Raw genomic sequence first — 25,562 nt, 5'->3', positions numbered from 1 at the left:
CTGCATCCATCTGCTCTATGGTATGGAGACTGACTGTTCTGCCCTCCCTACTAAAGATTCCTCTTCAGATTTCTTTTGGGTGCCCTCGTTTCCCGACACTAGTTGGTTTCCACTTGACAGCTTCATGTGGGAGTCTGTGTGATGGCATCTGAAGTGCATGCCCCCAAAATTTCTAGTACTTTCTTCTGAGGGTGGAAACAAGCCACTGATTGGTGATTTCTTAGATCTCTTCATTGGTAATGAAGTCTTTCCAACCAATGCCCAGATCTATTTTCAAAAGCATCTACTTTTCAGTATAACATCTCCAATTCTCGTATGTTAGCACAGATTACATTTGAATGAAAAATTTTCCATTTTGTTCTGGTGCTACATCTTTAATTTCCATATACTGCTAAGTTTAGTAAATGCTATGGACGCCTTTTCTACCATTGATGTCACTTCCTTCTTGAGGTCTCCGTTGGCCAATATGGTGGTGCCCAGGTAGATGAATTGTTCCTTGATATTTTTGCATTCTAATGTGATGTTACTAAACTGTCTGGGTTTCAAGGATGTTTGTTTTACCATTACTTATTCTAAGCCCTGCATGGTCTGAGGTTTTTGACAGGCTGTCTTTGTAACTATTTGGAGATGTCACTCAGTAGTGCAAGATCATCAGCAAAGTCTAGGTCTTCTAGGCATTTGCCATTTCCCCATGCTATACCACTGTGTTGCTAACACACTTCTACAGTATCCAGACCATGAGAATGCCGAACAACAATAAAATAAAGTTAAAATACAGCCCTGTGACATGCCAGTGTTCAGACTGAACCACTCTGTTGTCTGGTTGTTCGCCCTTTCAGGGTTAACAAAGTGTGCACATCTTTCTTTATCTATTGTATCTAAAAAGAATTTGCAAAAAAACTCTTATAAAATGAGAATTACATCCTACATGAGTAAACAAATATAATTGAGAGATCAGTCCCAGAAAAGATTCGCTTCATGTAAAAGAACACCTTCTTTGTCAACAACAGTTTAGACTTTCTGTAAAAATCTAGTTATTTTCCTTTCAGCATTGGAAGGAATGTTTCTCAGGCTAAGATCAGAGTCAATTTCAAAGGAAAAAAAGAACCACTTTCAACAATGTTGACCACTTGATTCCACAAAAAGAAAAAGCGAATGCAAAACACAGTAAAATCTTGGGGTGTTTATCTCCAGGCTCAGACATTCTGATACATTATATCAATTAATAATAATGGTCAACAAGTAAGTGGATGAGATCAAATAGAAAAAGCAGAAATGTACAGCAGAGGTTCAAGAAAAAGGCATACTGGAGCATGAAACAAACCACAAATTGTATATTCCCGAGGGTTCCTGAAATATGCCAGAAGCTTGCATCAATGGAGGCAACATCACAATGAAGAAGCCTATTTAATATTTGAGTAAAACATAATAACCCACAAAATATTTCTGAAGTTTTCCTAACCAAATCTTTACGAAATTTGCTAAGGTGAGTTTTACATGTTTTTTGGCTCTTACTATGGAATGGTTTCCTATAAGATGCATACTGGAAAACAATCCCAACTGTACCTACAAAGTGATGGGGTCTAAATTAGCTGTTACAACTCAAGAAAGATCTTGGAGTCATTGTGGATAGTTAAGAACATAAGAACGGCCATTACTGGGTCAGACCAAAGGTCCATCGAGCCCAGTATCCTGTCTTCCGACAGTGGCCAATGCCAGGTGCCTCAGAGAAAATGAACAGAGCAGGTAATGATCAAGTGATCCATCCCGTCACCCATTCCGAGCTTCTGACAAACAGAGGCTAAGGATGCCATTCCTGCCCATCCTGGCTAACAGCCATTGATGGACCTATCCTCCATGAATTTATCTAGTTCTTTTTTGAACCCTGTTATAGTCTTGGCGTTCACAACATCCTCTGGCAAGGAGTTCCACAGGTTGACTGTGCATTGTGTGAAAAAATACTTCCTTTTGTTTGTTTTAAACATGCTGCCTATTAATTTCATTTGGTGACCCCCTAGTTCTTGTGTTATGAGGAGGAGTAAATAACACTTCCTTATTTACTTTCTCTACACCAAGTTCTCTGAAAACATCCGCTTAATGTGCAGCAGCAGTCAAAAAATCTATCAGAATATTAGGAATCATTAGGCAAGGGATAGATAAGGAGACAGAAAATATCATAATGTCATTATAGAAATCCATGGTACGCCCATAGCTTGAATACAGCATGCAGTTATGGTCACTCCATCTCAAAAAAGATATATTAGAAATGGAAAAGGTACTACAGACAAGGGCAACAAATATGATTAACAGTATTGAATAGCTTCCAGAGAGAAGTCCCATAAAAAAACCTGGGACTGTTCAACTTGGAAAAGAGATGACTAAGTGGGATATGATAGAGGTCTATAAAATCATGAATGGTGTGGAGAAAGTGAATAAGGAAGTGTGATTTCACATAACCAGGGGTCACCAATGAAATTAATAGGTAGCAGGTTTAAAGCAAACAAAAGGGAGTATTTCTTCACACAATGCACTGTCAACCTATAGAACTTGTTGCCAGGGGATGTTGTGAAGGCCAAAAGCATAACTGGGTTAAAAAAAACAATTAGATAAATTCATGGAGGTTAGATCCATCAATGGCCATTTGCCAAGATGGTCGGGGATGCAACCCCATGCTCTGGGTGTCCCTAAGTCTCTGAATGCCAGATACTGGGCCTGGATAACAGGGGATGGATCATTTGATAATTGCCCTAATCTGCTGATTCCATTTGAAGCACTGGCATCAGCCACTGATGGAAGACAGGATAATGGGCTAGGTGGACCATTGATCTGACCCAGTATGGCCATTCTTATGTTCTTATGATGATCACATACCATAATATAAACATATATTTATTTAGGAAGTAGAAATTAAAGTTTGGAAAAAATGCTAGTTAAGTATTTTAAGTAGAAAAATAAGCCAGGAATAATTTTGTACCTAAAAGCCAATTTTAATTTCCTGAAAATCCACTGCAGGCACAAAATAGGTCTACAAAAATTGAGAATCAGGTCCATAAAAAGCAGTAGTTATTGTAGTCTTTTGTTTCCAAATCTAGTACCAAACTCTCTGATATTGAATTTCTCTAACATAACTGTCTCCCATAGAAAATATAGTATTCTCCTATGTGGAGTAGCTGAAATTTAATCAAAATTAAAAATACTTCTGAAAACTTCATAAGTCTTTAGAACATTTTAAAGATTTCTGGCTTTTAAAGTAAAATCTTTCACAATCAGACCAATTCAGGGATTTCAGCACAGACTCTAAAAGAAAGGGCTTACCCTGCCTTCTACTTGTGTATTGCATAAAGCAGCCTAATTACAACATTCCAGTGTTAAATTGGTTTTAATGTTGACAGATAACTAATTAAAACTAAAAATATTGAAAACACACCTCCAAAGGTACATAATATAAAAACTATTTAATCTCTGAATACTTAATCTAAAACAACCCCTCTGTTGCTTGAATGAAAAATTCATCTAGGTCGTCAAGTGCAAAGGTTTGGGTACCTGGTAGATTTCTGAAGAACCTGTGTGGATTTGAACACTTAAGTTTAAGAATAGCAATCCTGTATCTTTACATTATGGTTGTCTGTGTACACACATTCGGTTGTTGCACAGACTGACTTGAATTAACTGTTTGAAGGGAAACAGGTTAAAAATGCACAGGGAATAACTGTTACATTTCTCCACATTGTAGATAGCTAACCTCAACACTCCTTTTTCTGTAACTATTCCACATGATAAAGATGTGATTCTACATGTTAGTGCCAACACTGAAGTCTTACTCTTTATGTTCTTTACTGTGCTGATGATAGCCCCACTCATCTGTATGCAGATCCAGTGGAGGGGCAGAGGTCCTAGGGGAGGGCTGCATGTTGCTTGGCAAAGCTCTGCATTTCCAAAGCCAGTTTATATAAGCAAACGTGTTATTGTAAGTAAAATGTATGTGCACTATTGCTAAGACACGTGGCATCACCACACACTTTATTCCTCCCATGGAGTACTCTGACAGGCGTAGAACCAGCATGGTAAGAAGCACACACAAAAATGCTTTAGCACTTTGTACTTTGATTATAATTAACTCCTTAGAAATACAGAAAATAGAACATGCTTTTGAAACAATAGTTTGCACATGCCTTGCAGCTTACTAAACTATATGCCTGGCTGCCATATTGAAGGTATGACAAGCTTTCCTATTAAAGCATCATATCTTTATGCACCATATTGGGTAGAAGACTATTACAAACTTTAAATTTAAAGGAGCACAGCTATATGAAAAACAAGGTTTTTTGTAATTATTTCCTTATCTACCATATTATAATTATTATATTATAAGCCCTACCTTGGATTTTAAAACCTTTATTAATTTTGTTTATTTTCACTGTTTATGCTGTATTTCTTTTTTTCATTTCTATTAGCTTGACAAACTTGTCACACATTTGATTTTTGCTTATAATCACTTTCTAATCAATTTCACTATTAGGGTCTCACGCTTTAATATTTAGGTTACAAACAATTGTAAAGAAATGTTTATTTTTAAAAAAATAGTTTATCTTTGTTTTTTAAATTGCAAACATTTTACTAGTCGTGTTTTTGAAAAAGTTAATTTTAAAACCTATATTTTGGCTAAATTTGATCTCACTATCTTAAGAGGATAATAATATATGGTTATTTTTCTTACACTTTATCATATCAGTTTTATATTACATATTGAAATTTAATAAATTTGCCATTCCTACAAGTAGTTTGTTATTGTCAAAATCCAAGATTTTTGTCTAACGTAACTAACATCCTACCAATTTTTTCCCCCTGGAAAATTTAAACAGTCTCCTAGTGCTTAAAATATTTTAGGCTTTAAACTAAATAAGGGTTTAAAGTGTGGGATAATTTAAAACCACCTGGATCCTATAATTCAAAACATTAGGGAAGACATCGATGGAATATTCCAAGACGACAACTTTGGGGAAGAATGGAGCTATTAAAGTTAATCTGCCTCAAATTAACAATCACAAAGATAGAGGCTATGTATTTTTCTATTATGGAAAAATGACCTTTGGTTTTAACTGGAAATGGTGAAAGTGTAAGATCAAATGCAAACAGTTACATCATACGCTAAATTAGAACATGGGTTCTTAAGATTCTAGACACAAGAAAATTCTAAAGCTCCTTTAATTTGATGTAGGCTCAATCTATGTCTCTCTAGTAGCAACGCTGTAGATAGAAAAGGAGAAATTTAGCACGCTTGGCCAGTTCACAGTTTATTTGTTCTTTTCTGCAAGAGATCTCAATAGCCAGCATGCAATGACACAGAATCCTTTAAATCCTACAATTGAGTGTGGGTGCAGGAATAAAGGGGATCTCAGCGTTGTATCTGGCCTATGGGGAGCTGAAGGCAGGATCCAGGCATAAGAGCCTGCCTTCATAATTCTCCGCAGAAACCCCAGCTTGGAAGCAAGATGACCCTCAGCTGCATAGGGAGCCCCTGTCTAACAGGGGAGAGGGCAATACAAGTATTGCCTCAGGAGTAGCGTCCTCTCATAAATTAAGCCACAAAGTTCCCTAATTTGGGGCCTTACCGTAAGTTAGGCTATTCAATTACCCAATCTGCTGCCAGTAAAATAGGGCTTCAAAATGCACCATATAAAGAATCAAATAGGTAGGGCCCACAGAAAGGTAGCCTCTCCATATTAGGAAGCAAACAGTTCAGGTCTGGGAAGGGGTAATCCGCACCATATTAGGAAACAAAAGGATAATTTGGAAGGTAAGGGATAGGGCAGGTACCAAGAGAAGGGTAGGGATAAGAGAGGCTGTAACCATAACCCGGGGCTCATTTGATTGGTCGCGAGACAGAGGGGAACGAGTGGTCTGGATGCTGTAACTGAATAAATCGCCTCTTACCACTCCACCCGGCTTCATTCATCATTCGGCCTTGCAACAACATTGGGTAGTTAGGTAAATGGTTGCAAAGCCAGGTCTTAGTCAAAAGCACACAGAACTAGGAATTCAAAACTCTCTTCTACAAGAAGCTAATCTCTTTTACAGGAAATCAATGGAATTTATGTTGCAGGGCAGAAAATCTTCTGCAGGTTTGGAGAAATTTTAAAGGACTCTATGTTCTGAATAATTAGAGGGCATTGCTATATTTTGGAAGGATGGATTCAAAAGGATATTGGATGCCACAGAATACCTATTTGATTGGGATGCATTTATGATCTTTTTTTCTTCTGAAACAGAAACGGTTTGGATTCATCTGGGTTTACAACTGATATCTGTTTGGTATTACAATAGTCTAAAATATTTTCAGGAAGTTTCCTTTACTTCTAAGGATCAAATTTAAGTATGAGACATTATCTGTCTACTGGTGCTGAAGTGAGAATTATGGTCAAGGGCCATGATCTCTACAAGAACTTAGAAGTGACAATAAAAGAAGGCTGTTAACTACCTTAAACAGATTTCACCCGTCTCGGTGATGTTCGGATGCCAGATTCTAGTCAAACATTTTACCTTTGGAGGCTGCCAAAATACAAAACAAACAGAGATTACAATGCTGTCCTTTCAAATAAGTTAAATCACCAACAAACCATTATGAATTGTACAGTTCCTGGAAGCTAAAATTTAAATTTGGGTGACCTCAGTCCAAGTACTAATGTTAATCTGGCAGTTACCTTATGGAGCAGAACAGGATATAAAACTACAGTGACACTGCTGCTTTCCCATTCAGTGTTATATTCAGGGTTTTGGCTTTGTAAACAAATGGAGGAAGAGCAAAGATTCTTTCCAGTATGATTTCACCTTCTCAATAATTTTCTGGGTAAGGAAAGGTTTCAGAGTACCAGCTGTGTTAGTCTGTATTCGCAAAAAGAAGAGGAGGACTTGTGGCACCTTAGAGACTAACAAATTTATTTGAGCAGAAGCTTTCGTGAGCTACAGCTCACTTGATGAAGTGAGCTGTAGCTCACGAAAGCTTCTGCTCAAATAAATTTGTTAGTCTCTAAGGTGCCACAAGTCCTCCTCTTCTTTCTGGGTAAGGAAAGTATTTCCTGTTTTTAAATGGTCACAGAAGTACTGAGGATAACTGTTCCATTTTACTATTTCTTGGGTTTTTAAATCTTGATACAGATTTGTATTATTTTACAGTGACATCACTAAACTCAATTCAGCATGTAGCTCCAACGGATACTATAGCTCATTTTTAATACATATTGATAAATGCACATTTTAAAAAAAATCGGATTCCAAAACAGAGCCTCATTGTTCTAGTTTTTTTAAGTAAGTCAAAGGAAAATCAAACAATTCTAACAGATTAGCAACAGCAAGTTATTCCATCCAAATTCTCCATATTACAATATTCGCTTTTTAAATCAAGTGACTGATTTCTTCCAGCTGGTATATTGCGTTTCAAGCATTAGCCATTATGTTTCATAAACATCAAATAAATCATGTATTGTAACAATTGTAACTTTTTTTTTAAACAATTTCCCCATAGTTTATATAAAGTCCTCAGCCAAGAGATAAAATGGTTCTGATAACATCTCTTCACAGAAATAATCTCATATATTGTCTCATAAATTGGTCTGTCTGTTAATCCAAAGTCTTCATGGTCTTCAAAAATTTAAGGACACATTCTAAACTCTCAGTCCAGCTGCCTGTGAATAAGGTGAAGGGAACAGTGGTGGGAATTCACTGCCTGAGCTGTGCCTGTTCTGTGGTTCAAAGATTGTGGAAAGTCCTCGTTTTAATGAGGAAAAGGGCACCTAGGGCTTTCAAGATGGAAAGCTAGCTCTCCTCCCCTTCCACTTTCAATGAAGAGGGTGTGGAAAATGCTAGAGGGACATCAAACGAAGCTCTGAGTCTGAAGCAGATATTCTTGGCACAGAGGAAAATACTGAAGCCTGTTAGTTCTATGGCATGCAAGGCTCCTTAAAATGGTGCTCTATACCCAAACCTTGGTCCTGGAGAAAATCTAAAGGGCTGGAATGATTGGATCCTATCCCAGAGTAGTTCAGTCTCAGTGCCAAGCCTTCAGACAGCCCTTCAGTCATGATCCTACACACTATGTCACCTTGAATGGTCACAACACACAAAATCAGTTACTTAGCAATGGCAAACCAAGAGAACCAAGCCATTTTTTAAAAACAGAACAAGAAATCAAAGAATTCTTTGATCTTCTTTCACTTCAAATTAGCTTCATTATATCAGGGATCTCTGATGATGATTCTCAGCTGAAAGCACTAAGAATGTAGAATGCTTATTTGTATTACAGTAGCATCTGGAATCCCCCAATCAGGATGAGTTGCCAACGTGCTAGGCTTTCTGTCTAAAACTGATTCATGCAGAATCAAGACTAAAATCATGAATTACAAAAAATGTTGAGGCTGGTAAAGGGCAAATTGTTTAAATGCAATACATGCCCAGCCAAACTCCACACATACATACAAGAAGTGTGCTGCATTTAGCAACAAAAACTATTTTCAAAACGAGTTCTAGCTAAAATTTCCACTGTGTTTTATTTTCTGGGACATGAACTTAAACACTGCTATAGTAAGCAAATAGGTACCTAGGAGAGAACAAATAAAGCAGGTGAGAGGGAATGAGAAATGTCACTGTTCGTATGTCACCACTGCTCCTTTTCAAGGGAATTAAACATCAAAATTGAACCTCCTGACTTAAGTGCACAAGTTTGACCATCTTGGAAAGCAGATACTTTCATTCTCCCCCAGAAACACGTTGGCTTACTATAGAAATGCTTAAGCAATACACTAAACAAAATAAGAAGGCAGAGAGAATGGGAGGAATTCGCAGGGAGACTTTCACATGTGATTGGTGTAACTTCTAGTCTGTACTCCTGAGTAGGCTATTCCAGACTACTGCAAATAGAAACAGCCTACAGAACAGATCTTTTCATCTTCAAAGGAACATTCCTATGAAATTTTAGGCACAAAAAGTATAAAATTGGTGACATCATTAGATATGGGAGATTCTTACCTACCACATAGCAAAACACCGAGTTGTCTGAAATTCCATTATATGAAGCAAATGCAAATGACAACACAAAGACAAGCTCTGTGTAAGCTCTGTGAAAGCAGAAGCTTGGTCCAACAAAAGATATTACTTCGTCCACCTTGTCTCAACTGAGAAAAATGAATTAAATACTCACCACCATGTTATAGGCATCAGGAACTTCAATTTCAAACTGAAATTTTCCTCCTTGGTAATAACCCTCATCTATTAAAGAAACACAACACAAAAAAATTAAAGGAAAAGAAAAACAAATGTTATATGAGTACAAAGACGACACAGCATAGTTATTACTTAGATTATGATAATCACAACATCATTGAAATATTCCATTATACTTGCACCGTATCTTTTTAAAATGTGTCATTTTACTAAAATTACATTTTAAAATCTCTTAACAGTCCTGCTCTTCATGATTTTAGGGGTTCCTGTCAGGCTTACATCTCTAACCTTGCTTGCTTTCATGCTTTCTTCCACACCGTCACCTCTACATAGAACAACCTTCCCCGAGCTGATACAGATGGATTTGAATGAGATCGTATCGGCCTTCTCCAAGACCCACTTTATGAGCACTTGGCAATAACAACTATACTGATATAGTTAAAGCAGTACAATCTCCTTGGTGTGGACTTGGTTATACTGGTATACAGATGCTTACAGAGGTATAGTTTATACCCATATAGGAAGGGAATAAGCTTTACCATCTAAAGGACCTGTGAAGTAGTATAACTGTGTCCACACTAGAGGTTGTAGAAGTATAACTATCTTGGTTTAACAAACAAACAAAATCTCACTTCTAACTAAAATCATGAGACTGGTACAAAAAGACCAGGCCTAAGTAGTTCAGTCCTGAAAATACTCCAAAGCGGTCAATGATTAGACTGAAAATTCAGATGCTACTGATGGACAAAATTCCTTGACAGTTTTTAATCAAAGTGGTTTCTGAGAAACGATGGTATTTCCTTATACTCAAAATATCTTCAATGGAAAAAAAGTTTGGCCTTTGCAACATGATTGTGAGAAAACCAAAGGATATTGTTTTTATGTTTAATATTTTTCCACAGTCAAGCCTAAAAATGAGGTTGTGGCGTCCCAACTTTCTGTAGTATTATTATTCTACACCACCCTCTTGCTTTCTCCCCTTGTCCCCATAACTGGTTTAGATAAATATTCCTTACAAAGCAGATAAAATGTTACATGTCTTGGTACTTTATAAATTAACCTAAAGATTTTTGTCAACAAGCATGCAGACAAGGGGGATCCAGTGGACACAGTGTACTTAGATTTTCAGAAAGCCTTTGACACGGTCCCTCACCAAAGGCTCTTAAGCAAAGTAAGCTGTCATGGGATAAGAGGGCAGGTCCTCTCATGGATCGATAACTGGTTAAAAGATAGGAAACAAAGGGTAGGAATAAATGGTCAGTTTTCAGAATGGAGAGAGGTGAATAGTGGTGTGTCCCCCGGACCAGTACTATTCAACATATTCATAAATGATCTGGGAAAAAGGGTAAACAGTGAGGTGGCAAAATTTGCAGATACAAAACTATTCAAGACAGTTAAGTCCAAAGCAGACTGCGAAAAGCTACAAAGGGATCTCACAAAATTGCATGACTGGGCAACAAAATGGCAGATGAAATTCAATGTTGATAAATGCAAAGTAAGCACATTGGAAAACATAACCCCAACTATACATACAAAATGATGGGGTCTAAATTAGCTGTTACCACTCAAGAAAGAGATCTTGGCGTCATTGTGGACAGTTCTCTGAAAATATCCACTCAGTGTGCAGCGGGGGGTGGAGGGTGAGAAAACCTGGATTTGTGCTGGAAATGGCCCACCTGATGATCACTTTAGATAAGCTATTACCAGCAGGACAGTGGGGTGGGAGGAGGTATTGTTTCATATTCTCTGTGTATATATAAAGTCTGCTGCAGTTTCCACGATATGCATCTGACGAAGTGAGCTGTAGCTCACGAAAGCTTATGCTCTAATAAATTGGTTAGTCTCTAAGGTGCCACAAGTACTCCTTTTCTTTTTGCGAATACAGACTAACACGGCTGTTACTCTGAAATCAGTGTGCAGCGGCAGTCAAAAAAGCGAACAGAATGTTGGGAATCATTAAAAAAGGGATAGATGATAAGACACAAAATATCATATTGCCTCTTTACAAATCCATGGTATGGCCACATCTTGACTATTGCATACAGATGTGGTCACCCCATCTCTAAAAAGATATACTGGAATTGGAAAAGGTTCAGAAAAGGGCAACAAAAATGATTAGGGGTATAGAACAGCTTCCGTATGAGGACAGATAGATAAGATTGGGACTTTTCATCTTGGAAAAGAGACGACTAAGGGGGGGGATATGATAGAGGTCTATAAAATCATCACTGGTGTGGAAAAAGTAAATAAGGAAGCGTTATTTACTCCTTCTCATAACACAAGAACTAGGGGGTCACCAAATGAAATTAATAGGCAGCAGGTTTAAAACAAACAAAAGGAAGTATTTCTTCACATAATGGACGGTCAACCTGTGGAACTCCTTGCCAGAGGATGTTGTGAAGGCGAAGACTATAATCGGGCTAAATAAATAACTAGATAAATTCGTGGACGATAGCTCCACCAATGGCTATTAACCAGGATGGGCAAGGATGATGTCCCTAGCCTCTGTTTGCCAGGAGCTGGGAATGGGAGACAGGCGATGGATCACTTGATGATTACCTGTTCTGTTCATTCCCTCTGGGGTACCTGGCATTGTCCACTGTTGGAAGACCGTATACTAGGCTAGATGGATCTTTGGTCTGACCCAGTATGGCTGTTCTTATGTTCTTGTTCCAAAATATTGTCCACAATACGTCTCAATTCCTCCTCCACCAGCTCTCTAAAATCTTCTTCCAGAGCAACATGGCTTCTGAACCCGCACATCCTTTTTCCAGTCCCCATTCACCCTCTTCTGTCTTTACCTCACACTGAAATCTCTCACTTGTGTCAGCAGAAGCCTGCAACCCATCTACATTACTCATGATTAAGGCTACGATTTGGTCATGGGTATTTTTAAGAAAAGTCATGGACAGGCCACAAGCAATAAACAAAAGTTCACGGCCCATGACCTTTACTATAAATACTCCTGACTAAATCTTTGGGGCTGCCCCCGGGGCCAGCCCCATCGCCAGGCCCCCGGGGCCAGCCCCATCGCCAGGCCCCCGGGGCCAGCCCCATCGCCAGGCCCCCGGGGCCAGCCCCATCGCCAGGCCCCCGGGGCCAGCCCCATCGCCAGGCCCCCGGGGCCAGCCCCATCGCCAGGCCCCCGGGGCCAGCCCCATCGCCAGGCCCCCGGGGCCAGCCCCATCGCCAGGCCCCCGGGGCCAGCCCCATCGCCAGGCCCCCGGGGCCAGCCCCATCGGCCACTGCTTGGGCCATCCATGGGGTCAGCAGCCGGGGGCCGCCAAGCAGCAGCCAGTGCGGCTGTCCCCAGGGCTGCTGCTCGGGCAGTCCCTGGGGCCAGCTGCCGGGGGGCACCGAGCAGTGGCCCCAGGCAGCTGCCCCCAGGGCCAGCCGCACTGGCTGCTGATTGGGTGGGCCCTGGGGCCAGCTGTCCGGGGCCACTTTAGCAGCGGCTGGTGTGGGTGGCCCCAGGGCCACTCCAACAGTGGCCGGTGCGGTTGACTGCAGGGCCACTTCAGCAACAGCTGGTGTGGCTGTCTCTGGAGCCACCTGAGCAGCTGGCCCTGGAGCCAGCTGCTTGGGTAGCCTTGGGGTCAGCCACACTGGCTGCTGCCGAAGTCATGGGGGTTGCAGAAAGTCATGGAATCCATGACTTCCGTGATCTCTGTGACAGAGACTCTGCCTTAACCATGATGTCATGCTGCCAGGAATATTGTCAGTTCCCATCTTCTGTCTTTTTGTCAAGCTTCCTGTTGAGCAGGCAGCTCGTAAGGCGTCTCTATGGGTATGTCTACACCACAGTAAAAGACCTGTGGTCTGGCCACAGCTGGCTCATGCTCTGGAGGCTTAGGTCAGGCTGTGAGACTCCGCAAAGGGGAGAAAGTATCCAGCCCAAGCCTGAACATCTATACACCAATATTTTTGGTCCCACAGCCCAAACTCCATGAGCCCAAGTCAGCCGACCCCAGCTCTGAGACTCACTGCCACAGATTTTTTATTGCAATGTAGATATACACTATGACACAAGCAGCACATGTAAGAGACATAGGAGAGAGTCCAGGAATGGAAAAGGAGATGGTCATGGGATGACAGTCTGGGGGCCCTCCTGCTATCTGAGGAAGTGTGGGATGCTGCAGGGGTCATTGCAAGTGACCAGGATCAAACAAAAAATATCAGGATTCAATAATGTCATGGGATCTAAAGATTATGAGGACAGGCTGGGGCTGGTCTTCCCCATCCCCTCAAGCAGAATCCCCAGCTGCCTCAATGCAGAACTACAGAACATTAGTACACAACCCACACAAACTGTACACTTTGTATTCTGTGTTATAATTGAAATATATTTGAAAATGTAGAAAAACCATCCAAAAATATTTATAATAAATTTGAATTGGTATTCTATTGTTGTATAACAGTGTGATTAAAACAGCAATTAATTGCTATTAATTTTTTTTAATCACGAGTTAACTGCGATTACTTGACAGCCCCACAGAATATCTTTAAAATGTTTTTTCTCTTTAGATACAACTCATACTAAACGAAAATCACTACTACACTCCATGACTGAAAAGTCTTTCAACAAAACATCTCTGATTAAAATTATGTAACTTGCTACAGAATTATCAATCCTTCTCCCCAACAAATTTCAGATTTTACCATCTTTCTTCTTTGTATTTTTGAGTAAGGAGGAGTCTTCAATATGCCAACCACTGTTCTAAAATGAATACACCATCAATTTCCATCCATTGATTTTTTTTTGGCAATGCTGCTAATGCTAATTAAATCTTTAATTAATATATACATTTATCCTTACAGTTGCGAATTCCTGTTGATTAAATGGAGACAGCAGCGAGCTGGGTTTCATTCTAGCAAGCTATCAAAACAGATGATATTACTGAACTTGAATCATTCTGTTACAACAAGGCAAAGTGCTGTATTGACATACAAACTCAGTCCGATACCGTGGACTAATCAAAAATGGATGCCTAAAGTTCAAGACAAAGGGAGCTGCTGGATGCTCAACACTTTGAAAATTAAGCCCTTATTCAGCTGCCTAAATATGGATTCTAAATATAGATTTTGGAGCCTAATTTTAAGCACCCATGTGTGTTTTTAATAGCTACAAAGTCAATAACTGATCAGACAATCTCCTTTACAGACTATTTACAGCGGCATATGTAGTTGTTGTCCAGTATAACATAGGGTTAGAAAGATAGCTTGTCAAGGACAATGATGCGCAGTGTACTCAAGAATACTAAATCTCAAATGTGGTACAAAGCTTACAAAAATAAAGCATGAATCACTGGTGATAATGTGCTTCTAACTCTGGAAAACAAATGCTATACTCCACTAGACTGCAGCAGCTCAATAATGGTGATCTATCCCAATCAGCTGCACTCTGAGTGCTTTGGAGGGACATCTACTGCACTGTATCCATTCTTCAACTAATTCTTAAGTGTTCTGAAGATCTCTGAATATAATAGCAAACAATGTGCATGCTCAATTGATCCTTCAGTTGTGACAGGCTGAACTCACTCAGAAGGTTACTAGTGTATACATCAAATAGTTATAATATGGCAGAGACGACAAAAAAATAAAATACATTATTCGTTGTTTTCTACATCATAAACCATGCACCACAACTCTGCCCCACTAGGGATTGCAGCATTCTATTTTCCCTTTCAGCTGGCCTTCTGCTCATAACCCTTCACCAAACTACCTTCCTCCAATATAACCAGCCATACCACCAAACATCCACAACTACTAGCGTTTAGGTGGGTACTGGGGAGGAATAATATGTTAAAGGAGTGTGTACAGCAAGGTGACAGGCGTGCAGAATTACAGTTGCAGTACACGGTATATGATAGTTGTGCTCATGGTAATTTGTGTGCTAGTGAGTGGAGCAAAGGGTGTGTGCAATAGCAACTGACTTAACTTTTCATATCCTTGATTTTGTGGGTTTCTGTCAGGTACGTCACGTATGCAGCAATCTTAACTGCTTCACAATTCTTTTGTATTAATTATTTACGCCTCTATAAAAAAAGTGTTTGCAAATGTTCATGCATACACACATGCATTTATGTAAAAGAAAATTAAACCCACCAAAAGATCTACAGAATCTTAACTGACAAACCCACAAAGCAGGAATACAAATTCCAAAGGATTCCAAGCAAGCACAAGAGCGTGCACACGGACTATCACCTTCCCGCCAGATACAAACACAGAGAACAAACAAAGGACTCCAACTATCTCCTTGCATACTAAGGCCACCAGGCCGACAAAAAATAGTTCAAGAACCCCAGAGGAAACACAGGACCTCAATTTCATCTAGGAACGACAGGCCTGTTAAATCTACTCCTCAGGAAAAATGCACAAAAAATTGCAGATACAAAGAGGGCTGAACGTTAGGTAACCCTCAAAGTAAAATAACTAGTGAGCCTCAGCACACTTCATACATTTACGAAGAGCGTGGGTCAGTATGGACTCCCATACCTCTGATCCAGCAAGTACAAGAGACTTATACTGTCACAGTGCAGGCCCATGGCATCAGTATGTGAGGCTGCCTTAAGGAGGGGGCAAAGGAATCCACTTCTCAACTGTGGAGAATGAAATTAAACTTCTCTCTCAATCTCTTAAACAGATAGTTAAAACAATCTCCCCCCCCCCTTAAATTTGCATTAATCTATACTACTACACACTTTTTTCCTCTACAACTCCATGTGCACTTTGCTACAGTAGGTCTATATTATTTTTACTGTGTTTCATATTATAAAAAGATTTTTTAAAATATAATTAAAATTACAGTACAGGAATCTAAATTTAACATCCTTGTGTGGGGGAGGGAGGAGGGGGCAGGGACACCAAAGAAGCCCACCACAGTAGCATTTAATTTCAAAAAGGGGAACTACACAAAAATGAAGCTAGCTAGCTAAACAGAAAGTCAAAGGAACAGTCGTTAAGAGTGAAATGCCTGCGAGCTGCATGGAAACTTTTTAAAAACACTGTAGTACAGGCTCAAATTAAATGTACAGTAGAACCTCAGAGTTAGGAACACCAGAGTTACAAACCGACCAGTCAACCACATACCTCATTTGGAGCCAGGCGTATGCAATCAGGCAGCAGCAGAGACCAAAAAAAGCAAATAAAGTACAGGACTGTGTTAAATATAAACTACTGCAAAAATAAAGGGAAAGCAGCATTTTTCTTCTGCATAGTAAAGTTTCAAAGCTGTATTAAGTCAATATTTAGTTGTAAACTTTTGAAAGAACAGCCATAACGTTTTATTCAGAGTTATGAACATTTCGGAGTTATGAACAACCTCCATTCCCAAGGTGTCCCTAACTCTGAGGTTCTACTGTCAACCCCAAATTTTAAAAAATTGTAACAGGACCAAAACACGCCACTATGGATAAACAACAGATTAAAAGATGTGGTTAGAGGCAAAAGGCATCTTTTAAAAATTGCAAGTAAAATCCTACTGAGGAAAATAGAAAGGAGTATAAACTCTTGTAAGTCAAATGTAAAAGTACTGTATAATTAGGAAGGCCAAAAAAGAATTTGAAGACCAACTAGCAAAAGACACACAACTAACAGCAAAACTTTTTTTACACTACATCAGAAGCAGGAAGCCTGCCAAACAATCAGAGGGTCACTGGACAATAAGGGTGCTAAAGGAGCACTCAAGGAAGACAAGGCTGACGTGAAGAAGCTAAATGAATTCTTTACACTGGTCTTCATTACAGAGGATGAGATTCCCACACGTGAGATATTCTTTTTAGGTGACAAATCTGAGGAACTGTCCCAGACTGAGGTGTCAATAGAGGAGGTTTTAGAACAAATCAATAAATAAAACAGTAACAAGTCACCAAGACCAGACAATATTCACCCAAGAGTTCTGAAGAAACTCAATTGTGAAATTGCAGAATTACTAAGTGTGGTATTCAGAGTAACAGCCGTGTTAGTCTGTATTCGCAAAAAGAAAAGGAGGACTTGTGGCACCTTAGAGACTAACCAATTTATTAGAGCATAAGCTTTCGTGAGCTACAGCTCACTTCCTCAGATGCATATCGTGGAAACTGCAGCAGGCTTTATATATACACAGAGAATATGAAACAATACCTATTCCCACCCCACTGTCCTGCTGGTAATAGCTTATCTAAAGTGATTTCCAGCACAAATCCAGGTTTTCTCACCCTCCACCCCCCCCACAAATTCACTCTCCTGCTGGTGATAGCCCACTCACCAGCAGGAGAGTGAATTTGTGTGGGGGGGTGGAGGGTGAGAAAACCTGGATTTGTGCTGGAAATCACTTTAGATAAGCTATTACCAGCAGGACAGTGGGGTGGGAATAGGTATTGTTTCATATTCTCTGTGTATATATAAAGCCTGCTGCAGTTTCCACGATATGCATCTGAGGAAGTGAGCTGTAGCTCACGAAAGCTTATGCTCTAATAAATTGGTTAGTCTCTAAGGTGCCACAAGTCCTCCTTTTCTTTAAGTGTGGTATGTAATATATTGCTTAAATCAGCCTCTATACAAGATGACTGGAGGATAGCTAATGTAATGCTAATTTTTTTTAAAAAGGCTCCAGGGGCAATCCTGGCAATTATAGGCCAGTAAGCCTAACTTCAGTATCAGGCAAATTGGTTGAAACAATAATAAAGAACATAATTATCAGACACATAGATGAACACAATATGTCGGTAAAGAGTCAACATGGCTTTTGTAAAGGAAAATCATGCCTCAACAAACTACTACAATTGTTTGATGGGGTCAACAAACATGCAAGGATGATTTAGTGGATACAGTGTACTTGGACTTTCAGAAAGTCTTTGACAAGATCCCACACTAAAGGCTCTTGAGCAAAGTAAGCAGTCATGTGATAAGATAGAAGGTCTTGTTTCAAAAGACAGGAAACAAAACGGTAGTTTTCAGAATGGAGAGAGATTAATAGCAAGGTCGCCCAAGATCTGGGACCTGTGCTGTTCAACATATTCATAAATGATCTAGAAAATGGAATAAACAGGTTCAACAAAGAATTAGATAAGTTCATGGAGGATAGATGCATCAATGGCTATTAGCCAAGATGTCTACGCCTCTGACTACCAGAAGCTGGGACTAGAAGATGGGATGGATCACTCAAGAATTGCCCTTTTCTGTTCATTCCTCTGAAGCATCTGGCATCTGTTGGAAGACAGGATACTGTGCTGGATGGAGCATTGGTTTGACCCAGTATGATCATTTATGTTCTTAATCTGAATACAATGAATACAAATTATATACTACATATCACATTTCACTCATTTTAAAGAGACTAGCATGATAAACTTTTTCTCAAAAGACAAACCAGTATTATTGTCTTGCCTTATTAGCAGGAGTGGGCAATTTTTGCAGAGGGGCCACTCCACGAATTCTGGTAAGTTGTCATGGGCTGCACATTTCTACTATATTAATGGAGGGGGTGTGGGGTCTGGGAGGGAGTTTGGGTGAAGGAGGGGGTTCTGACCTGGGGCAGGGAGTTGAGGTGCGGGAGGGGGTGCGAGGTGCACGCTCTGGCTGGGAGGCGCTTACCACAGGCAGCTCCCGGCCATCAACGCAGAAGGGCTCAGGAAGGCTGCCTGCCTGCCACAGCCCCACACTGCTCCCGGAAGCGGCTGCGGTCGGCTGTTGCTGGCACACCTCTGTGCACCCTTGTGGGGAGGGGAGCAGCGGGTCTCCATGCACTGCCCATGCCTGCAAGCACCGCCCCCGCAGCTCCCATTGGCCGGTTTCATGTGACAGCATGGCATCCTCCAACAAGCGGTTAATCTCCCCAAAATGGCAGTTCTTTACCTTTGAGTCACAACACTACTATGGACTGGTACAGAAAGAATAAGGATACCATTTTTCCCTCAAGAATGGCAATACAAGGGAAAAGTTAAGGTATGTGAAGCTATTGCACCCATCAAAAATAGTGTTATAAAATAAAAAAAAAAATAAAAATTATTATTTTTAAAAGGCTACTATATAGGGATGGCCCATAAAAAAAAGGTGTTGGGGGGGGAGAAAAACCAATGTCCAAGGGAAGGGGAGGGATATGTGATTGCCATTCTCTAATTCCAGAGACCTCCTTTTTACTAGATAAAGTTGTGTCTTTAAGCAGCACTCCAACAATGTATTCATCCCTTCCCCTTCCATTTAGTCTTAAATTTCATTTTTCTTTATAATCTAAATGTATTACTAATTAATTAATGTTTGTAAGGACTGGAAGATTAAAAAATGCCATGTAAGTGCTAAGTATTATTACATCCAATTTACTGTTTTAAGTGAAGAACATCCAATAACTAGGACAGGCCACAAAGAATACAGTTGAAAGCAGGTTCTACAGTCAGTGGCTCTGAACTTTCATACTTGCCAATATTTAAAGCAAAAATAGGCATATTTGGGGAAGGGGGAAAAAAAGAACCTATTAACTCAACTGAAATGTTAGATAGGCCTGAAACAAAGCCCATTCCTGAACACCCTAAATTATGGGGGTAACGTGGGGAAAACATTCAACTGGGAGAACATGTGGTTTACTTAAAAAGTGGCAACTGTTACTCAAACAGAGGCAGACAGCACTTCTGTACTAGCTTTCCAGTTTCACCCCTTGACTTTCCAGCAAGATCTCAACAAGTTTAAATCAGCAAATACAATTGGTTTCAGAGTAGCAGCCGTGTTAGTCTGTATCCGCAAAAAGAAAAGGAGGACTTGTGGCACCTTAGAGACTAACCAATTTATCTGAGCATAAGCTTTCGTGAGCTACAGCTCACTTCATCGGACAACTGGTGTCAATGCGTTACATTACATTATTTAATCTAACATTCAGGGTTTTATATATAAATTACTGTACACAGACTAATTTCTAATTTAGGCAGCCTATGTTTCCATATATTAAAATGTTATATACATCAGACACTTTACTTACTACATTTAAAGCAAATACTTATCCTTTTTTAATTTAAGCAGATATAGTTTCTGACAAAAAACCTAGGGTTTTTTTGTGCAAGATTTGGAAATAAAATTTTTTTAGTGTGAGAGGTTAACAAGTGCATATTTTAACATTTATACAGAGCTTTTAATTAGTGGGGGTTATCTTTAGGCAAAATATCTTTTTTGAGTAAAATATTAGTGTTTTAAATTGTTTGCCTTGAACTATAAAAAAACTGACTGTCTCTGACGCAACACACTCCCACAAAGTTTGTTCCAAGAAAGGAAGAAACATCTGTGAGGACTGTTGACCCCCTGGGCAAACATCAATCAACCCCAGAAAAACTTATGTTTTGAGAGACAAGATAGTATCTTTTATTGGATCAACTTCTGTTTCTCTCAGTTTGCCCCATAAAAGATATTACTTCATCCACTTGGCCTCTAAAACCCTGGGACCAATACAGCTCTAACAGTGCATACATGTTACGTTTTGAGTATTTTAGGTGTATATTTCATGAAGACCAAATATTATTCTCTTCAAACTTAAAACTCAGAACCTTGTTTGCACACCTGTCTGAGGGCACACACTGTACATATTAGCTACTATAAAACCATTTCTAAGGCACATATTAATTTACAAGCATCCTAATTCTTGACAGAGGTCCTGAATCAGATGAGAGAGACAGTATTCATTAAATGCAAATCTTCATTTATGTTAATGTAAATAAATCTATTACAAGTCTGACACAGCCAAAAGGCACATGTCCAAAACAAACTCCTGTGACAAATAGAAATAAAAAGCATAATTACTGTTCTAACTGGATTTCTGCAGTTTAGTATAATAATTTGTATGTGACAGGGTCCTCCCTTTCACGAACAAGCAGCAGAACTCTGATAATTTTTGGCTATATCTAGGCTGCTTCCTACTGCTACAAACTGAGTTGACATTAAGCTTTCAAAGTAGTTTCCTATAATAAGAGTTTGATCCAGCAAATACTTAAGACTGGACCGAGTGTTTGCTATTTTGAGGTAGTTAGAACAGGGAGTGGTCATAATCACTCTGCTGACCATAGATTTGTCCTTCTGCTTCCCTGATCAATTTTTTTTTTTTTTTTTTACCATTCTGAGCTTCTGATTTATATTTATGACTTATGCAATTTCCCCTTTCTCCCATTTGTGTGTGTAAAAAACATGCACGCCCCCCCTCCGCCCCCCAAACCCTTCATTTCCTCTCTAAGACAGGTTGGATTTAACCAATGCTGCCTTCTTACTGGATTGTAGCTTTTTGAGCATCTAGCAGAATGTTCTTGAACAACTCCCCATTATCATTCACATTTTCTGTTTAAATTCACTTTCCCAACTGACCTGACTTATTTTTTTTCAGCTTTGTGAAATTGGTCATTTTAAAGCACCACACATCTATATATTACCAGTTTGGACTTTATTCTGTTGCACGTAACAAACATGATAGTGTCATGATCACTTGTACTTAAGCAACCACTAATTTTAGTTCTGTGATCAATTCCTCTTTCATCAAGAGGAGGTCCAATATAGAATCCCCTTAGTGTTGGCTACAACACTTTCTGAGTTGGAAAATTATGACCTCTAATAATTAGAAATTCTGAGCATGTTTTTTAGTCCTGGCAGCATAAGACCTCCAGCATGTGTCACTCAGACTGAATTCCCCCGTGATCACAAAGCTTTTTTCCCCCTACATGTTATGGATAGGTGCTTCAGAAGCTGGTCATTCTGATTCCTAGTGGGATTTGGTGATCTGTGGCAGACACCAACTAGCATCCCATTTTGGTCTTTATCTATTAGGTCACTGATTCATAAACATTAAGATCTTTTTTCTGAATTGCTAACAACTCAAACAGGTAATGACATTTTTGACAGTGCTATTTCCTCTCCCATTTTGCCCACTCTATCATTCCTAAACAGGTTATAGTCATTGATTTTAACATTTCAATCATGTGACTCACGCCCCCCCCCCCCCCCCAGGTTTCAGTAATACCAACTAGATCAAATTTATGCTCATAAATGAGCAATTCCAATTCCTCTTGTTTGTTACCCAGGCTCCTAGCATTGGCTTATAGGCAAATACAGAATTTCTCCTCAAGTCTTTCCGTTTCTTGATTTATTTTGTTCTCAACATCATGATTGTGTGTGCAAGGAGTGACTTTATGTTCCCCTTTTTCACCTTCCCCCTTTTTTTATTAGTTTGATGCCCTTCTGATTACTCTAGCCAGCCTGCCTCTGAGAAGACAGTTCCCCTTCTATTGGAATAGAGGCCAGAAGCCATCCAAACTGTACAACCCCACCACTCCCCACAGAAAGTGGAACAATGTTCAGTGAAATCAGAGCCTTCTACCTTACCCCATTTACCTAGCTAGTGGTTTACTTCCTGCATCTTCTACTTTGCATCTTCCTTCCCTCTCAGGACAGGAAAATCTCCAAGATTACTTGGAGTTTCTTCTTCTGCAGCACCCTTCTGAGTTCTTGAAGTCATCTTTAATCTGAGAGATATCCCATGATGCAATGACATTAGTGCTGATGTACACCATCATCGGTGGATCCTGGCCCATTGACATCAGAAGCCTATTCAATCTGACAGGGACATTTCATATCTTGCCTCTGGGATGACAGAATACCATCCTGTTGGCCACCTGTGCCTTGCAGAACGCTCTTTCCATTCTTCTTAGCATATAATCCTCAACAAGGATTATCAGTCTTCCTTGGACTACTGAAGATCTCTTTGTGGGCAAGCTTGATTTTCTTAAAAGTTGGGTTGAGCAGTCAACCAGATATACAACTCTCCATTCCATTCGACAAGATAGATCTTCGCTGGTATCTTCTGTAGTTTCTATGCTGATGACATGGTATTGATTGGAAATTGGAGCTTTATAATTGCCCTATGAAGGTTATGGGGCTTAAAAGATAAGATCCCTACTTCTCTACTTTTAAAGGTTCACAAACCAGGGCAGTCAACAAATAGAATACCTTTCATGTTAAGTGAAAAGGAACAGCAGCAGCAACTCAAAAGTTACAGTCTGCAAATTAGGATCCAAATGAGAACTATATTCTTAACTGGAGGCTTATAGAACCGGTAGTAAGCAAAGAAGAAAGTAGACTGACAGTTTTGACAAGTAGGCATAACCCTTCCAGATTTTCTTCCAGTGATTTAAGATCCACTTCTAGAGTTAAATAAGATTATTAAATCATCTGCAGAAAGCAGACTACATTTGTTACAAATCTCTCTGTTAACCATAAGAGATTAGTCTAGCTTTCCCAGTCTTCTTTCAAGGTCTGGCGGCACTTGTGTCCTATTGCTGATGAAGGCTCAGCTATCAACCCAAACGGAGTTGTGTAGGTGGAAGCAGACACTTGCCTCTTACTGTTTCATCACATTAATCTTGTGCATCCCTTCAACTTTGTTCATGTGCAATTCCCTCTCTGACCTCTGATTAATTGTGGAGCCATGCATCTGACCCTAGCAATGGAACAAGAAGAACCTCAGCACTCCAAACTCTGTGCTCCATCCTTTTCAGGATCAGAAATATGAGTGAAGAGCGTAATGCTGACCCTGCAATTTTTAGCAGTAACTGAAGCCTACATTGCAGGTATCTCCGTGCTTTTCTTAGTTTTAACTGACTACTGCTACAAAAATTGAAAAAACAAACAGTAACTGGTAGAAGCAGCTGCGGCCATGATGATCTTCTTGCAAGACAGAGCAACTGGCTCAGGGAGTCGGCAGAAGGAGGAAACAGTCCAGATAGTGACAGAAGTCAGCGATGTTTCTGCTTCAGGAATAATAAAGAATATTTTACTGCCACAGCTGACACATTTAATTTCACTGTTAGAGACATTAAACTAAGATTGGGTGGCTTATCTGTATGGCACAAAGCTAATTCCTAAATGAATAAGAAACTCCCCAGAGCACAGGTTCACTGTAAATAAAAACTGGTTACATAAAATAAGTATTCAGCTTCCTGACGTAAGATGTTCTTTGTATGCATTTTCATTTCAAACTCATATCCTTCCTTGATAATTATGTGTTGCAGGAATTAAAACAAATGGATACTGATATATGCTGACAAAGGCTTCGGTGTGGAGTGAACAATGAAAGAGCTGCAGCTTTATTCTGTAAACTAGTGAACATGTTTCTGCTTCATCATTTGTGATAAAATTTATTTTCCCATGTACCTTTTTCCTGAAGTGCCTAGAAAAACTTATTTTGATTGTCTATTAAGAACTTGCCATAGTCACCAAGACTATGTAAAACAAAAAGCATCTAAGAACAGAGATTTTAACCACAAAGCAAAACACTACAACAAAATCAGGCGCACCAACTCTCTACATCAGATTTTGTTTAAGACGTTAAAAACCCCAAATAGAGCTGTTCTCTCTTTCCCTGAAATTGTAATGGGCAAACTATGACCCGGGGTGGGCAAACTATGGCCCGGGGGCCGCATTTGGCCCTCCAGACATTTTAATCCAGCGCTTGTACTCCAGCTGGGGAGAGGGGTCAAGGGCTTGCCCCCACTCCGTGCAGCTCCGGGAAGCAGTGGCATATTCCCCCTCCAGCTCCTACGCGTAGGAGTAGCTAGGGGGCTCCGCACTCTGCCCCCGCCCCAAGCGCTGCCCCCACAGCTCCCATTGGCTGGGAACCGCAGACAATGGGAGCTGCGGGGGCAGCACCTGCGGACAGGACAGCACGGAGAGCAGCCTGGCCGTGCCTCTGCATAGGAGCTGGAGGGGGGGACATGCTGCTGTTACTGGGAGCTGTTTGAGGTAAGCGCCACCTGGAGCCTGCCCTCCTGACTCCCTCCCACACCCGAACCCGCTATCCCAGCCCTGACCCCTCTCCTGCCCTCCGAACCCCTTGGTCCCAACCCGAATCAACCCCCCCCCCCCGCCCAATTTCGTGACCATTCATGGCTCACCATACAATTTCCATAACCAGATGTGGTCCTCGGTCCAAAATGTTTGCCCACCCCTGCTCTACACATTAGGATTCCCCCAGAAATTAGATTAACTAGTACAATTTATTGCAACTTTCACTTCCAGTACAAGTTGAATTTTTAACTAAGTCATTTTCCAGCTTCTAAAATCGTAAACAGAATGTGAAAGTTTAATCCCATCCTCAACGTTTGTCATCGACTGGCTGTTTCATGGCAACTTCCATACCTTGGCCAGACACAGATGGCCATCCACAACCTATACATAAACCAAACACCTAGCAGACCCTCTGCTAATGGAGTGAACCAACAACAAACAACATTGGTCCTCCATGTTCTACACTAGCTACCAATCCTTTCCTAGTTATTCTTCAAAGTCTGGATCTCCAAATCCTAAATAGCGACGTACCATAAAAATACTACAGAAAAGGTTTAAGG

The 25,562-nt window shown here is 40.1% G+C and overlaps 1 protein-coding gene across 3 annotated transcripts in view; it reads right to left on the bottom strand.

The window, feature by feature from the left end:
• Positions 1-25,562, bottom strand: part of UBE2F (ubiquitin conjugating enzyme E2 F (putative)) — a 134,028-nt gene that overhangs the window by 73,709 nt on the left and 34,757 nt on the right. For all 3 annotated transcript variants that reach the window (XM_084644145.1, XM_084644144.1, XM_084644146.1), the window contains exons 5-6: positions 9,194-9,261; positions 6,479-6,549 (exon numbers count right to left, since the gene is read on the bottom strand). In XM_084644145.1, the coding sequence (XP_084500271.1) occupies positions 6,479-6,549; positions 9,194-9,261 (139 nt within the window). The remainder of the gene's footprint in view (positions 1-6,478; positions 6,550-9,193; positions 9,262-25,562) is intronic.

This window comes from Lepidochelys olivacea (genome assembly GCF_965140295.1).
Source record: "Lepidochelys olivacea isolate rLepOli2 genome assembly, chromosome: 11".
Lineage (NCBI taxonomy): Eukaryota > Metazoa > Chordata > Testudines > Cheloniidae > Lepidochelys > Lepidochelys olivacea.
Note: the sequence above shows the minus strand (reverse complement) of the source record. Positions and strands in the feature narration are given on the sequence as shown.